This window comes from Poecilia mexicana, unplaced genomic scaffold (genome assembly GCF_051168715.1).
Source record: "Poecilia mexicana isolate PSO_F unplaced genomic scaffold, ASM5116871v1 scaffold_19, whole genome shotgun sequence".
Classification (NCBI taxonomy): Eukaryota; Metazoa; Chordata; class Actinopteri; order Cyprinodontiformes; family Poeciliidae; genus Poecilia; species Poecilia mexicana.
The window spans coordinates 11,108,778-11,123,719 of NW_028263388.1; the positions used below are offsets into that span (position 1 = coordinate 11,108,778).

At 42.3% G+C, this 14,942-nt stretch overlaps 1 protein-coding gene across 1 annotated transcript in view; it reads left to right on the forward strand.

Annotated features, from left to right (window-relative positions):
• Nucleotides 1-3,517: 3,517 nt before the first annotated feature.
• lmtkb (lemur tail kinase 1 b) overlaps nucleotides 3,518-14,942 on the forward strand; it is a 55,933-nt gene continuing 44,508 nt past the window's right edge. Inside the window, exon 1 of the mRNA XM_014982823.2 lies at nucleotides 3,518-4,554. Coding sequence (XP_014838309.2) covers nucleotides 4,479-4,554 — 76 coding nt within the window. The 5' untranslated portion in view covers nucleotides 3,518-4,478. The remainder of the gene's footprint in view (nucleotides 4,555-14,942) is intronic.

Consider the following 14,942-nt stretch of genomic DNA (forward strand, 5'->3'; position numbering starts at 1 on the left):
CTCATAAAAGAAGAATCTGAGGCGCCACTTTACTCGGAGTATTTCACCGTTAGATGTTGAGAAATGAAAAAAAATACAGTTTTTTTTGTTAGTTTGCATTGTTTTATTTTTGTTTAGTTTATAAATCTGCGTAGAACGTATTTAGCATCCCCCGATTCACACTTCATTCCAGTAGGCGGCGGTAATGCACACCAAAACGTTGCTTTAAAAACGAGAAGTGGAAGAAGAAGAAGAATAATAAAGGAAGACAGATGATGAATGGTATGTGAAGCTAAAATAATAAAGAAACCACAAAGGTAAAAAAAAAAAAAGAGAGAGGGAGAGAGAGAGAGAGAGATCCAGTGAAATGACTGACTTTTTAGAAGTGTTTGTTACCTTGCATACATCCATAATCATGTTGTTGATTCTGACTCTTACAAACTTATCAGCTTTGTTGGAGAAACAAGATCCATTGAGAGGTCGAAAAAAATGAACAAACGTTTTTTTTTTTTTTTTTGTATTTTCAGCAGTCGGTCTGATCCTCAACTCTAATGTCTCTGCAGAGATTCCTGCTGTTCGTCTGGGATTTATTCACTTTACTCCTCCCTGTGGACTTCACTCATTCCTGCAGGTAATTCTTGTACAGATGGACACAGATAAACATTTACACTCCCTAATTAATCTCCTAGGTTTTGTTGCTCCTGTGCTGCATTCATGAATTAATCAGTCGTGACATAAATTACAATAATTTGTGGTATTGTTATTGTTTCTAAAATGCCAAACAATTCTGCCTCTTTAATTCCAGAAGAGTACATAAGATAAAACTGTAGTATGTGGACAAAGATGAATCATTAGTAGCTTTACAGATGATTTAATTACTCTATTTTTTTTTGTATTATTCCAGCTACATGCAGTAACTGAAGAATGACGCATTTCTTTTAACACTGCATGTCCTTTTCTTTAAGATTTCCTCACATTTGCATCAGATTTGCTTGAAAAGGGACATTTAGTAGAGAACTTTCTGTTCCTTCTGGTTCTTTTCGCTTGCTTTGGTTTTGCTGAGATCAACAAAGCAAATAAGGTGGTGCTTTGACTCCTACCGAACTGTTAAAAGTTTTAGAAGAACGAGCACACACTGTTCATCTTCTCCCGATCATTGTTTTATGAGGCCAGCGTTGCCTTGCAGGCCGAAAACAAAAGTTGGACTCTGCTCTAAATGTCACAGATTACATGCGAGGCTCCAGCCTCATAATCTCCCCGGCGGTTTTTATGGGAAAGCGGTTCACAGAGTGAAGCTGTGACCTGCAAGCAGTGCAGTTTGGGATGGCTGCACGTGTGCCGCAGTTTGAATAACAGTGATTTTATAATCGGCATCAAGTGGATGAACCGTCAAACACATTGTTTCAGGACTGAGCTGAAACGAGGAACCACATGATGCTGTGAGTCAGAGTGAAAGCTGGATTCTGCGTTGGTTTGCAGAACAAGCTAGGCTAATAACAGAGAGTACTCAACGCTCTGGATCCTAATCTCTCCCAGGAGATATCCAGATTTGAGGTTAGAGCTGGCCTGGGTTTCCTCCAGTTTTCAGATTTTTTTCTCACAATGGAAATGCAGAGAAAACGGAAACATCTGTATGTGCATAAAGTGCGGTTCTGATGTAAATGGAAGTAAAGGTACAGGCTTACATAACGCCTGTCAGATTTGACGTAAGATGGGAGCTGAAAGGAAAGCTCTTTCTGCTCTGCCGAGAACCAATCTCATCCTCTTCGTTTTGTTTCCACGGAAACAGCAGACGTGCAACTCACTGTTTCAGTGAGAGGAATAAGAGTTTTAAAGACGACGAGGAGGAGGACGAAGAAGAAGGGAAGGAAAATTTTAAGTCCGACACCCCTGTCCAATGTGAAAAAACAAAGATGGAAACCGTCAGCAGAGGTCCCTCGGGATTCTCTGCCTCTGCAGGAAGAAGGCGCATCTGTTGGCGCCGGTATATTTAGTCTGAATTAAAGACTGCAGCTTTAAATCTAATTGAAAGTGGTAACATCTGGAAAATGATTTTCAATTCCCCCCCCCCACATCTCATTTATTATGGTTAGAAAAGATGTAAAAGTATAGAAAACATCATGTCATAAAGGCTCAAGGGGAATTTCAGATTTAGCCAATTTTAATATGAAAGTTTGAAGATTGTTTAGACAATTCTTTGCCACTTTTAAATGTTTAATCTTTTTAAGTGGAGATGAGTCACATCTCATCACATCAAGTATAACAATGTGAAGCCGCTTAAAAGGTTTGATATTCTCTCTCAGGGTTTCCCCCAGAAAACTTGCTAAGCTCAGTGCTAGGGGCAGTCATCCAACGCCCCATCGATTTTTGTGTTTAAAAATGTTTAAAGGTGACAGAAAATTTTCGAAATATCATTGGGTAATTGTGTATTACTGGAAGACATTCTTAACACCTAAACACCAACTACAGGGTCTCAAAAAAGTAAAAAAACATACCTTCTCCCTAAAATAAATACATAAATAAACATTGCTTAGCCTGGTGGGGATGCAAGTAAAGCCTGGTGGCCCGCCAGGCTTTACTTGGTGGGGGAAACCCTGCCACTTTAAGACTAAAAGCTAAAAGTTTGTTATTCTGGACATGTTTTACTGTCATGTGTTAATATCTCTGTGCACTTCCTAAAAAAAATAGACCTCCAGTGTAAAGTGACAATAATGATAAAGACAGTTTGATCTAATTCCAGAGGAAAACGAGGTTTGTGACGGTACGGCGCAGCATTTGTGCAAAACTACATTGTTTCCCAGGAAGTTTTCTTATTTATTCTGGTGTCCATTTTTAAGATGGCAAACAAAACGGTTACCACGTTGTGTTAGAGGTTTTTCAGATGGTGACCTGAACAGAACTTTTTATATTTTGGCTATAAACTCAATATTATAGACTATTTAAATTTTATGTAACAGAAAGTTGTTCATAACTGTAAAGTGGAAGAATAACCGTAAATGTCTGTTTAAATTCTTTACATATAAAAATGAGAAGTGTGCCGTATTCCCCCATGATTACCAGCTTCCTTGTCCCTACTGAATGAAAAATCTCCCTGCAGCATGATCCTGCCACCACCATGCTTCACAACAGGCAGAATGTATCATTCTGTTACTGAACTCTGCTTCACAAAATATCGAGTTTTGAAAGCTGAGCTGTTCCGCTAAGATCATCTTAAAGACTTTTAAAGAGAGATGCGTTTCTCCTGTGATCAGATATCCGGTCCCCCGTTAGGCTTTGTGTTTGTTTCTTTCAGATGTCGCTCTGTTTGTGTTGTTGGCAGCGCTGAGAAAAATCATGTCTTTTAATAATATATGGTGCATTAGATAACAACAAGAAGCGGTGCAGAGAGAGAGAGAACGAGAGAGAGAGAAATACCGGAGGATCTGACTAACGCTGGATTAGTGTTTTAGCGTGTGACATCTCTGTTGCAGAACAATCAGACACCATGATAAGCCTGTAAGATGCACAAAGAAAAGTTGAGTCGATGCGATGCCAAGAACTCAGACTGAAGGGAAGAGGAGGCTGGGGGTGGGTGGGGAGGAGAAAGCCAGAGGATTAATGTTGCCAGGTGGGGGAGGGGGCTCCATCCAGCATGTACAAACAGCAGGATTATAATCACGTTTGGCCCTCTGGTGATACCATGAGGAATAATTTTTTATTTTATTATTTTATTTTTTTTATTCTTCCATATATCCAACATCAGTGGATAAAGACTCCAAGCTGCAGTAAAAGAGGATGAGGTTCAGACTTCCTAGTGAAGATGCAGCAGCTTCTTCTTCTTCAGCCTGCAGGTTGCAAACATCTCTGTGCAGCATTAAAAATAGTACCATCCTCCACATTTTCTCTTCTCTGTGCTGAATATTTCAGTCAGCTGAGGATGTTCAGGCCGCACAGCCTCCAACACCTCCCTCCCTCTCTCTCACTCCCTCCCGCCCTACAGACACGGCGCAAAAAAAAAAAAAAAAAAAAAAAAAAAACGCTCCAGAAATCTCATTCGGGGCGCATTACAGAGCAAGATGGCGCTCTTGCTGTCAGCACCTCGGACAGCACCGGCGGCTCGCGCGCAAACCCCGCTCCTCGTTTAACTTCTAATTGATTTCTATCAATTTAGGCGGCATCCACGTGACAAACCCCTGCGGGTTGGAGCTGTGGGGTGGTGGGAGAACTTCCAGGTGAAGCTGTGGGGGAGGAGCGAGCAGCTGCTGTCAAACTGGACTCCTCGTCTTCATCCGAGCCAAGTTACTCGGGAGAACAACAGAAAAGCGGGGAGGATTCAGATCAGCTGGTTTAAAATAGACATATTTTTTGGGGGGGAAGAGGAGGAGGTGGGTGGGAGAGATGAGGCGACGTGTTGCGGAGTCACGGCGGAGCCACGGCAGAAATGAAGCTCTGATCTCCCGGTTTCCCGTCCTCTGAGTCCCGCAGTGTTTCTTCCTGGTTCTGCAGCTCCAGCTGGGAAGATGCTGGCGCTCCTGGCCGCGATGTGCTCGGCGCTGTTCGTCCCCGGCTGCGCCCTCAGTTCGCATTTCAACCCAGGTGAGTCCGCCCCGCAACACGCCACATTACTGGCACCGTGTTCCTATTGATATAATTAGAGCAAGTTGTTTCTCAGAAAAAAAACAACAAAAAACTCCACTTTTTTTTTTTTTTAAATTGTGGTTTGAGATGGCAGGAGTGATGTAATGCTTGTGCTCTGCTGCTGCTGCTGCATGTTCTCCTGACATTGCTTGATCGGATGTGAGTTAAAGATGAGAGGCCGACCCTCGGGTTCAGAGATCAGAGCAGTTCAGGTGCAGATAGAGGTGAAAGGTGAAAGGTGAACGAGGAGTTGTTGTTGGGAGGTGGAGGAAGATGAAACAGGACTCCTAATTGGCGCTGAGGGAAGGAAGGAGGGAGGGAGGCAGAATCTGTTGGAAGAAGCAGATTTCTCTGCAAGATGAAAATGATGACCTTATGATGAAGATGGAAACTCAAAGGGGGGAGGGGGGGTTCTGGTGACTAAAAGGTTCCTTGATAAACAGATTTCCACTTTCACTTCCCTCCTCTCTGTTTTGTTTTTATTCCCCCCACCCCATCATGTGAAGAGATTCCTATAAGTCAAAACTCTCTGCTCTTTTAACAGTGCCACTTTCATAATCTCAGTGCTTTTCTAAATCGGGCCGAGTAGCAGAAATCTTCCACTCCACCGCAGCTTTTTAAAGTCTCATCGGCTGCAGCAGCAGCTGACATGAAAAGAAAAACCTTTTTGCCTTTATTCTATCTCCCCTGAGGAACAGTAAATTTAAAGATCCAATCCAGAGGTCTGCTTTTTTCCCCACTAACAAATGGACCATGTACTGACTGTGAAAACACAGCGGGGTGTTGAAGTATAGATTTACCTCCTCAAGAATACAGAAAAATTCAAGGATTTTATAAAGGGGCACTGGAAAAGCAGCTGCTGAATCTGCTTTGTGTGTGTTTGGGTTGATGACATCACAAGAGGCATTAAACATTATGCTGGGCAGGTTAATTTTTGACAGATTTCCACATAGCTGCTGTAGCATCACGGTTGACGATTGCCTGTTAAACAGATCCAACATCATGTGTTTGCATATTTCACTTTTCACCATTAATCTTTGGTTTTGAGGTTGAAACGCCTCCCTGCCATCACCCTAATGTTTAGCTCCCTCCCTAATCGGATTTATGTCTGGACTCTAGTTGAGCCACTCCAAAATGTAAACATTGCTTCCATTCAGAGAAAAAACCCATATTGGATGGGTATAAAAGATCACTTTAACTGTAAATCTGCCAAGGAGATGAATAATTTTGATAATTTTTCCGCCTTGCAATCAATCGTTGTTTTTTTTTTTTTTTTGCAGAAGTTATGGAAGATCCAGCAATTCAGCAGGAAAGCTGGGAACTTTGAGACACTAATCAACTGAATCAGGTGGTTTTAATCACAACTTGACTGGGATTGGTCTTCATTAAACTTTTGACAGTGAAGTCAGTCTGTTCCTTCAGCTCCTCTTCATAAACTAAAGTATGAAAAGGCTTAAATTAGCCAAATTTCCCAAAAATCTCAAATACGACTCAAATGTTTTGATCCGACTGTCGATTGCTATGATCAGAGGTGACAGGGCAAACGATCTCTGATCAGTTGCTTTATGTGATGTCATCGGAGGGCATGTGGTGTGGACACTGGTTTTTTGAGAGAGTGCCTGTTTTATCTTGATTAAATAGCAGTTTACAGTAAAATAACAAAAAGCTGAGCAGGCAGCGCTAAAAGTGAGCGACCACATCAACAGCAAGTCTGTTGACTCACAGGAAGTCTGATAGCCAGCTTTAATTGGACAGAAATCTGATTCCAGTCAGACTCATAATCAAATCTTTAAAAAGTAGCACTCGTGGTTTTGATACGTTGCCATGAGCTCCTTGACAATGAGCGCACAATAAGCAGCCTCAGCTGAACCAAAATGAGTCAGTTTCACATTGGTTTGATCCTTTTCTGCTTCTGCTCGGTGAGTCGAGTCGTCTCGTAGCTGCAGACAGAAAAATCTCCCACCATGTCAGCTCCGTGTTTGTGCTGCTGTCACTTGGTGTCACTTGTTCTTGTCTTGTTCCTCTCTGCTGTTGTCAGGGAGATGGATGGATGAGGAGCAGAAAGCGCCGTTTTCTCATGCCGAATATGAGACGCTCAAGCTTGGTTAATTTGGATGACATCAAAGATTCTGGAGTTTTGGAAACGTCAAAGAAAATGTCGTACTTTTACTGTTCTAGTCCCCCATGGGATTTTCGATTGGCGGAGAAACATTGGCTCGCTGTTGATTCAGGGAAAAGGTTTGCATGAAGCACGATTAGCGCTTGCAGTGCAGCGGTGTATTGTGGTTGTTTCCTGATGGCTCAGAAATCAACCCACATAAAACTCAAGACATGCAGTGCCTCGTAAAAAGTATCCACACCTCTTGAACTTTTCCACATCGCATCATGTTAAGACCCAAAACCTCCCCGATATCTCTACAGAAAGCAGAGCATAAAAGGAAAGGAAAATGACACGTTTTCCTCCAAATGTTTTACAGTTAGAATTCTGAAAAGTGTGGCATGCATTTGAATTCACCTCACCTGGAGAACTAATATGTCTCCTAAAACCCTGCTTATTCAGAGAAGGGAACTTTTGCCCATTATTATAATAATGTTTTTTTGCAATGTGGCTCAAAATCAGTCAGATTGGACGGAGGGCATCTGTGAAGATCAGTTTTCAAGTTCTGACACAGATTCTTGATTGGGTTTAAATCTGGACTTTGACTAGACCATTCTAATACATGACTCTGATTCAATCTAAACTATTCTGCTGTGCCTCTGACAAGCTTCCCTGTTCAGTTCTTGCCTCATCTGACCAGAGCATCTTCTTCCACATTCTTCTGTAGCTGCGTTTCCATTACAAACGTGCAAAACTTTAATAAAACTGTTAATGTCTAAGAAACACAAGTTTTTTCATTCGATAAGTCATTAACAAACATGCAGTACCATCATCCTCCTGCCACTTATTGTTGTCTTCTTTGCCTGTTCTGCTAATGGTAATACCTGGCTGTCGATTACGACTCATGTTGAGCCACCGCGAAAAAGTGTTTCCATTAAAATTTAGCAAAATACATTCATTTTGATACAGGCGCAAAACCCCCTTCATCCTAGCATAAAAACATTTCATGTAAAATTGTTTCCGTGAAGCGAATTTATTTTCATAATTCCACTTTGTGCAATTTTACGGTCAGCGGGAATGCAGCTGCTGTAAAACTCAACGTAAACACAGAAGTTAGTCTGGCGGTTGCATCTTTGCTCTGTCTGATCAGGAAATGGGAGCATTTCTAAACTTTTAAAAACAAAACCGAAGACATAAAATATTTATTGACGCGTTGCTGAAATCTGTTGCATGCATGTCGACCCTTTAAATGAGGAGCTGAGGGAAGAAAGAGAATGCAAAACAGAATCTAATGCCCAGAAATGGGCATTAGATTTCATTAATGACCCAAGTGACAGGTAATCTGAACCGGGCTGTTCTCTGTGCGGAGCATAACGATGACATCACAACCCTCCGAAGGGCTTGGCTTGTGTCTGTAGGGTGATTTTTTTTTTTTACTGGCAGTGCTGGCTGCTTTCCCAGACCTCAGGTTGTCCGTTTCCCATCTCTCTGCGGACGCCTGGCTGCTCGCACAGCAGCTCTCTCTGATCATATCGCCCAGGAAACGAGGAGAAGCAGAAGTTTGTACGTTTTTAAAGGTCATCAGAGCCTCCTTGTTCTAGACTGAAGTGCGGGTCGAGGAGCTGTTAGAAACTCAGAGCGGAGGGGATGCAGATCAGACGGAACGAGGTGTCCGCGTTGACCTTTGACCTTCACGCAGCAGAAAACGATCTCGCGTGACGGTGCGGACTGTAGGCGGAGTCGGTGCAGATGCTTTGATTGAACGGGAGCACGGCAGAATGAGTTATTTGCTCCTGGCAACCTGCTGAAGCGAAGGGCAAAAAGCTCTGGGCGTAAATTGGATTGGAGCGGTTTGCAGGGATTGGCTGCTGTCCAAACGCTTCTGTTGCACACCTCCGTCCTTATCTGTGGAGATGAAAGGAGCGCAGCTCTCAGAAGTTGTCCTTTTTCTGTTGTTGTTTTTGTTCCTCTCAGATGCTAAAAGTGTTTGGCTGGTGGATGAATGGCTGGTGGTTTTACAGGCAGCCTCTCTCGTGTGTTTGCAAGAACTCAGACCAATAATCACCTCTTGACGTACAATAATAAATATATTTTTGGAGGCAAAGAAAGTCAACTCTTTCAACTTTTGCACAAATTGAACTGGGATGGAGGGGAGCTTCATTCAGGCACCAAAACAAAAATAATCTCTTAATTCTGCTTTCATATTTAATAAGCAGCTTTCTTTCCGTACCATGGCACGCTGTGGTCTGATATGTGAAATCTGAATTAGAAGTAGATGTTTATTTATTTATTTTTCTTTTAATCAAGACTAATCTAGATTTTCTCTAAAGTGACTTTTTTATTTGTGTGAGCTGCCATTTGTTAGAAGCTCTCTTTGGTTTCAGCGCGCAGCGGGAGGTCAACTTTGTGGAAGTTCTTGATTTTTAGAGAGAAAATGAGACGTTTCAATATCCCAGCTGAGTCACTGTTTCACCATTATTTCATATAAAAGCCCCATTCAGGGTTCAGTCAATGACTCAACTTGTTACAAAAGTTTTGTGTTTGGTTTTCTCTCTCTCTTCAGATTGAAATCAGCTGTGGCTTACTGCTCACCACACACACACACACACACACACACCCACACACACACACACACACACACACACCTGCTGAGTCATTCCAATTTTGACACAAATTCTGTGTTCTTCCTGGCGTGATCTTTTCGCTGCGCAGACGAGGGGCGGAACGGCACACATAAATCATGACTCTGTTTGAGCTCCATACAAAAAACAAATGCCAAATACTGGGTTTGTTTTCACTCATCCATAGCAGAAAATGACCCTCAGAGAAAGTGAGGCAGACAAACAACCAACCTTCCCTGCGAAGAGGCTATGATGTCGCAGGGTATCCAGAGCAAGACAGGATTATCTGTTTGCTGCCGAATTCGATTTAAATCGAAACTATTTTCCAACATTTCATCCGGTTTGAGCCAGGTCTCGAACAAAAACTCTAAGACCAAAACTAACAGGCATCTATTTTTGATTTGGCTTTAAAATAATTGAAAATCAAAACGACAAGGACTTGCTTCACTTATATTTGCTCCTAACTTCATGCTGAATAAAAAAAAAGAAGCAAAAGACAACTGAGTATCATTTCCTAATGTGATGACATTGTATTGCTTTGGTGTGGAGTGCTTTAAATGATATTATCATCCTCTCACATCAAACCAAACACATGTGAACAGCTGCTTTTGGATGAGAGTGGTGAGATCTTATGAATGACATGTTCTCTGTCTCTGCACGCACAAGGACTCCAACATCTGAGATGATCCAGCATGACGAGCTTAGAAAGTATTTTCCTTTTTATCTGCTTGTGTCACATACTAATGAACACTGAAAATAACTGCTTTTCCATAACGTTTTGTCACAGTCTGATTAAGAAGAATCCAGACCAGGTTCATTCAGCTTTTGATTTCATTATTAACTTAATTAATACGGAACAATAACTTTTTTCTCCTTTGCAAATATCTTCCCTCCATGCGGCACCTGGAGGGTTTGTTTTTTACACCGAGAGAAAACGAAATGAAACCTTGTTCACCTTGGTCCTAACCAGTGGGCGAGTTTGTCAACATTGACTTTTTTCCGGTGGTTTGGTTTCTTTTGACGCAGAGGAAGCTCTAAGCGAACCAAAACCTTTTCGCCACAAACCGCATGAGAAGGCTGAAGTATGTTTGTTGGTCAGGTGTGGTCGGGGTGGGAGAGCCAAATGTAGATAAGTACTGAGCAAGAACTATGTCAATACTGTAGCATACTGAATGATTTTGAGATGTACCTGCTTTCTCGTACTTCATCCAACAAAGCAAGGCGAACCTGACTACGGGAGGGCGCTTGGCTCAAACCTGCAGCAGAAAACGTTGAAGATGTGTCAAATCGAGGTCGAATTACAGTCGCACAGCGGCGCGCTTGCTGTTTTCACGTCTACCGGAGCTAACCTCACAAAGGGAGAAAATGAACCATATGTGGTTTTAAATAAACCAATTAACTCAGCCGTGAAAACACTCAAACTATTTAACAGCGTTTGAGCTGCAGCTGGTCTTTACCTTCCGTTCTGCATCAGAGGCTTTATTTGTCTTCTGAACATGGATTCCAGATTAAAAGGAAATTGGTGGGAAAGTCACTGGAAACTGTAACATTCTCTGCAGTAATCGGAGAAACAGTTTTTACCACCAAATAGATGGAGAGTGTTTTAAGTACCTCTCAAGTTGGGAGGTAATCCTTCTATGAGGTCGCTTCTATGCAAATCAATCCACAATCTTCGGCTGAAAACCAAACTGCACCGTTGTGTCCTTGTGGGCGGAGGCAATAACGTCACGACTAATCCGAAGCAAAACTCTGTTGTGTATTGTTTGGCTATTAGCTTTCTGTGCTACATTATGATGGGATAACAAAAGAGAGCAGAACACAAACTCATTAATTCATCCCTCTGGAGTCAGACTCTGCACGTCTGAATCCGGAGCGAGGAGAGAAGCAGAGGCACACACCTGATGAAATGATAATGAGGATGATTCCTTATTGATGCTGAAGGAGAGATGTTCTGTTGTTTGCTTTGCCGTGTGGAGGACAGTCACCTGTGACACGGCTGCAGGGAGGAACCAGTGGCCTGACGGGATGAAGCTCCGCCGCAGAGATGCTCCACGGCAGACAGGCCGACTATAAATGAAACGAGGGGAGTGGAGTGGGAGGTTTGAAGCTCCCACTGACTGAGACGCATGTGTCAGTGTTAATTGAAGATATCGTGCTACATGAAGGTTTGGTGAGGATTTCACCGAGCCGGAAATCGCCTGTTAAACACCAGTTTGTCTGAAGACAGTGGGAAGGCGAAGGGCAGGACTGGAACCATGTTACCCATGAGGCAACAGGAAGGTTATCTCCGTGCACAGTGATATGTCGAATCGGACACCGCTGCTGAAGCGGTGGAGACAAATTATGGCTCTCTGTCTGATAACTCGGTGGGAATTGCCCGGCTGAATTCATATCAGGAGGTTGGATTATGGTGTGGGAATGTTTTCTAGGACTTGGACTCAAGCCTCTTAGTTCCAGTAAAGGACCTCTTAAAGCTACAGTATGTAACTTTTATTTAAAAGAAAGAAAAAAAAAAGGTAACACTTTATTTGAAGGGGGTGAATAAGACTGACATGACACCGTCATAAAAACCTGTCATGAACATGAATAAGCCTTCATGAATATTTATGACTGTTGTCATAAAGCGTCATTCGGTAAATTATGACACTTTTAATACAAAGTTGACATTATTCAAAATGTCTTTGTTATGACAACTTGACATTAACCAAGAAATCATTATTGATATAAATTTGTTATAAAAGAATTACTGATTGCACTTTAAAAATTAGGTAACTTTATGTTATTAAAGGTAAAGTTTAAACAGTAATGATTTCCTGGTTAATGTCAAGTTGTCATAATGAAGACATTTTGAATAATGTCAACTTTGTATTAAAAGTGTCATAATTTACCGAATGACGCTTTATGACAACAGTCATAAATATTCATGAAGGCTTATTCATGTTCATGACATGTGTTATGTCATGTTTATGACAGTGTCATGACAGTCTTCAAATAAAGTGTTACCAAAAAAAGTTACATACTGGCATTTTGTACTTGTTAAACCTGTCATCATGTTGTGACAGTTTAATGAAAGACGGATAATCTGTGAAGAGATTCTGCAAAAAAATAAAAATACACCACTCTCGGTCAAAAACAACCAATCAGAGCTAGGAGGTGGGTCTTATCGCCGTCAATCAACCTCATACATGTGCTGCTTGATGCGCTAACGGCAGAGAAACAACTCAGGGTTCCAGGAAAACGGCATGCACACAGGCATGATTGACGTTCTGAAGGCCCTCCTGATTCAAGAACGAGACAAAACAAAATTCTTAAGCATAAAATGTTTTAGACAGTAACACAGAATTAAATCACATGCAAGATTTTAGCTTTGTTATTATGCCTCTCCAATATTTATGGAGATGGTTTGCTACAAAGAGGAACAGGAGACCCTGAGCGTTAAACACAAGTTTGAACCAGTGCATATTTTTGTGTGTTGTGGTTTTTGCCGCTCTGAGTCCAGGAGATGTTAGAAAAGCGATTAAACATCCCAACACTTCTCCAGGCCATGTAAACATTACAGATAATCCCGCCTGCAGCTTCAAACCAGAACAGATGCACCAGTAAAGCTAAATTAATTATAATGATGATGATTTTTATAAACAGGCTGCACAGTGGCGCAGTTGGTAGAGCTGTCGCCTTGCAGCAAGAAGGTTCTGGGTTCGATTCCCGGCCCCGGTCCTTCTGCATGGAGTTTGCATGTTCTCCCTGTGCATGCGTGGGTTTTCTCCGGGTTCTCCGGTTTCCTCCCATGGTCCAAAAACATGACTGTCAGGTTAATTGGCCTTTCCAAATTGCCCCTAGGTGTGAGTGTGTGTGTGCATGGTTGTTTGTCCTGTGTGTCTCTGTGTTGCCCTGCGACGGACTGGCGACCTGTCCAGGGTGTACCCTGCCTCTCGCCCGGAACGTGAGCTGGAGATAGGCACCAGCACCCCTCCCGACCCCACTGAGGGACAAGGGTGAAGGAAAATGGATGGATTTTTATAAACTGCTGGAGTTTGCCTTTTGCTTTGTTTTTGTTGTTTTTTTTTTACTCCAAATCATTCTGCGAATATTTCTTACTGCAGAATCCTTGTGGAGGGCATTATATATTATTCCCCAGCCTCCATCTTGGCCTGTTGTGGGCTTGACTAATGGGACAGATGATGGGGTCCGACAGCCATCACCTGCTCAGATCTCCGCTCCGTCCCCAGGCCTGCTTATCCGTCTCTGCATCTCCTGATGAGGCCTGTTAGATCTCTCACTGGAAGTCATGTTTGATCGCATGTATTTAGTGATGTTGACTAAATACATGGCAGCTCTAATGAGGGTTTTATTCCTCGAGGAGAGCGGGGATGGGAGTACGCGGAATGAGAGGCGGTGGGAGAGTTCGGGGTGTGTTGCTGCTCTAAAAACATGTCAACGATCTGCAGAGGAAAACTGCTGCTCTGTTTTTTTCCCGTTGAAAAACGTTTCTTTTCCTTTTGCTCACCAATTGCAGGATGTTAGGAACTCATGGTTCACCCAACTGTTTATGAAAAGTGTTGGTCCTTTTGAAGCCAGCTCTGTTTTCCACTCAGCTCTGGAGTAAATAATTGGAACGTCTCAAATGTGCGTCAGGCTGCTTTTCATCATCTAGTTTACTCTGGATAAAGAGCCGTGTCCTGTTGTCGGCCGCAGGATGCTTACAATGCAACCTTTCCTCGCATGCGTGATAAAAACATGTCTTCCTTCATGTCAGGAAGCATCAAATTTCAGTCAGATCTCTGTTGCATCTAAATCTGCTCATGTGGATCGGCATCGGATCGCCGCTTGTTCCAGTTTCAGCTGCGTAAACGCACTCAGAGGAATTCACTTATCGATGCCAGATGGAGCGCTCGTTTGAATGCTGTGATTTCTAATTTGGTATCTTATGGTTATCACTTTATAACAGGCCGACGCTGATCAGCTTCCCTACGGTCGCCACAAACATGGAAGGACCTGAATTATTATTTCTATTTCTGCAATACGTGGATCAAAACTGCAGAGCTTCACGTTTTTTCATCTTCACAAGGAGAAAAACTAAATTTCCCTCCTCATAATTTAATGTAAAGATCTAAAGTTTGGCCTTCACATTTACAACGGATTTATCTTTTTTTCATCCCGACTGTTGCTGGGATGTTTTTTGCATCTCGTTCGTCGTGAACCGGCCCCCGACTGAGGGATGTGAAACTGTTGGCAGGATGCTTGGTGTGATCGTGCAAACGTGTGACACAACGTTTTCACGCTTTATCATGTTACAAGGGGCTTCAGTTTGTTTTATTGGGATTTTTTGTGATGGACTGAGACAAAGTAGTGCCATTACAGTGGAGCAGAAGGTGTATGTGCTTTACCCAAAATTATTATAAAAGTGTGGAGTGTACCAGCATTTTTGAACTCTGATGTTTAAATAAGAAACCAGACGAGGATAATCTTCTTCTATAATCTTCATCACAATGGATGCTGTCAGTACAGCTGCACTTTACGTCCCATCTCTTTGTGATTTTATTTATCCGTAGCCATTTCTTTATAAAACAAAGGAAAGATCCTTAAAAAAAAACATAATTTTCCTCCTGATAACATCCATCAGGCTT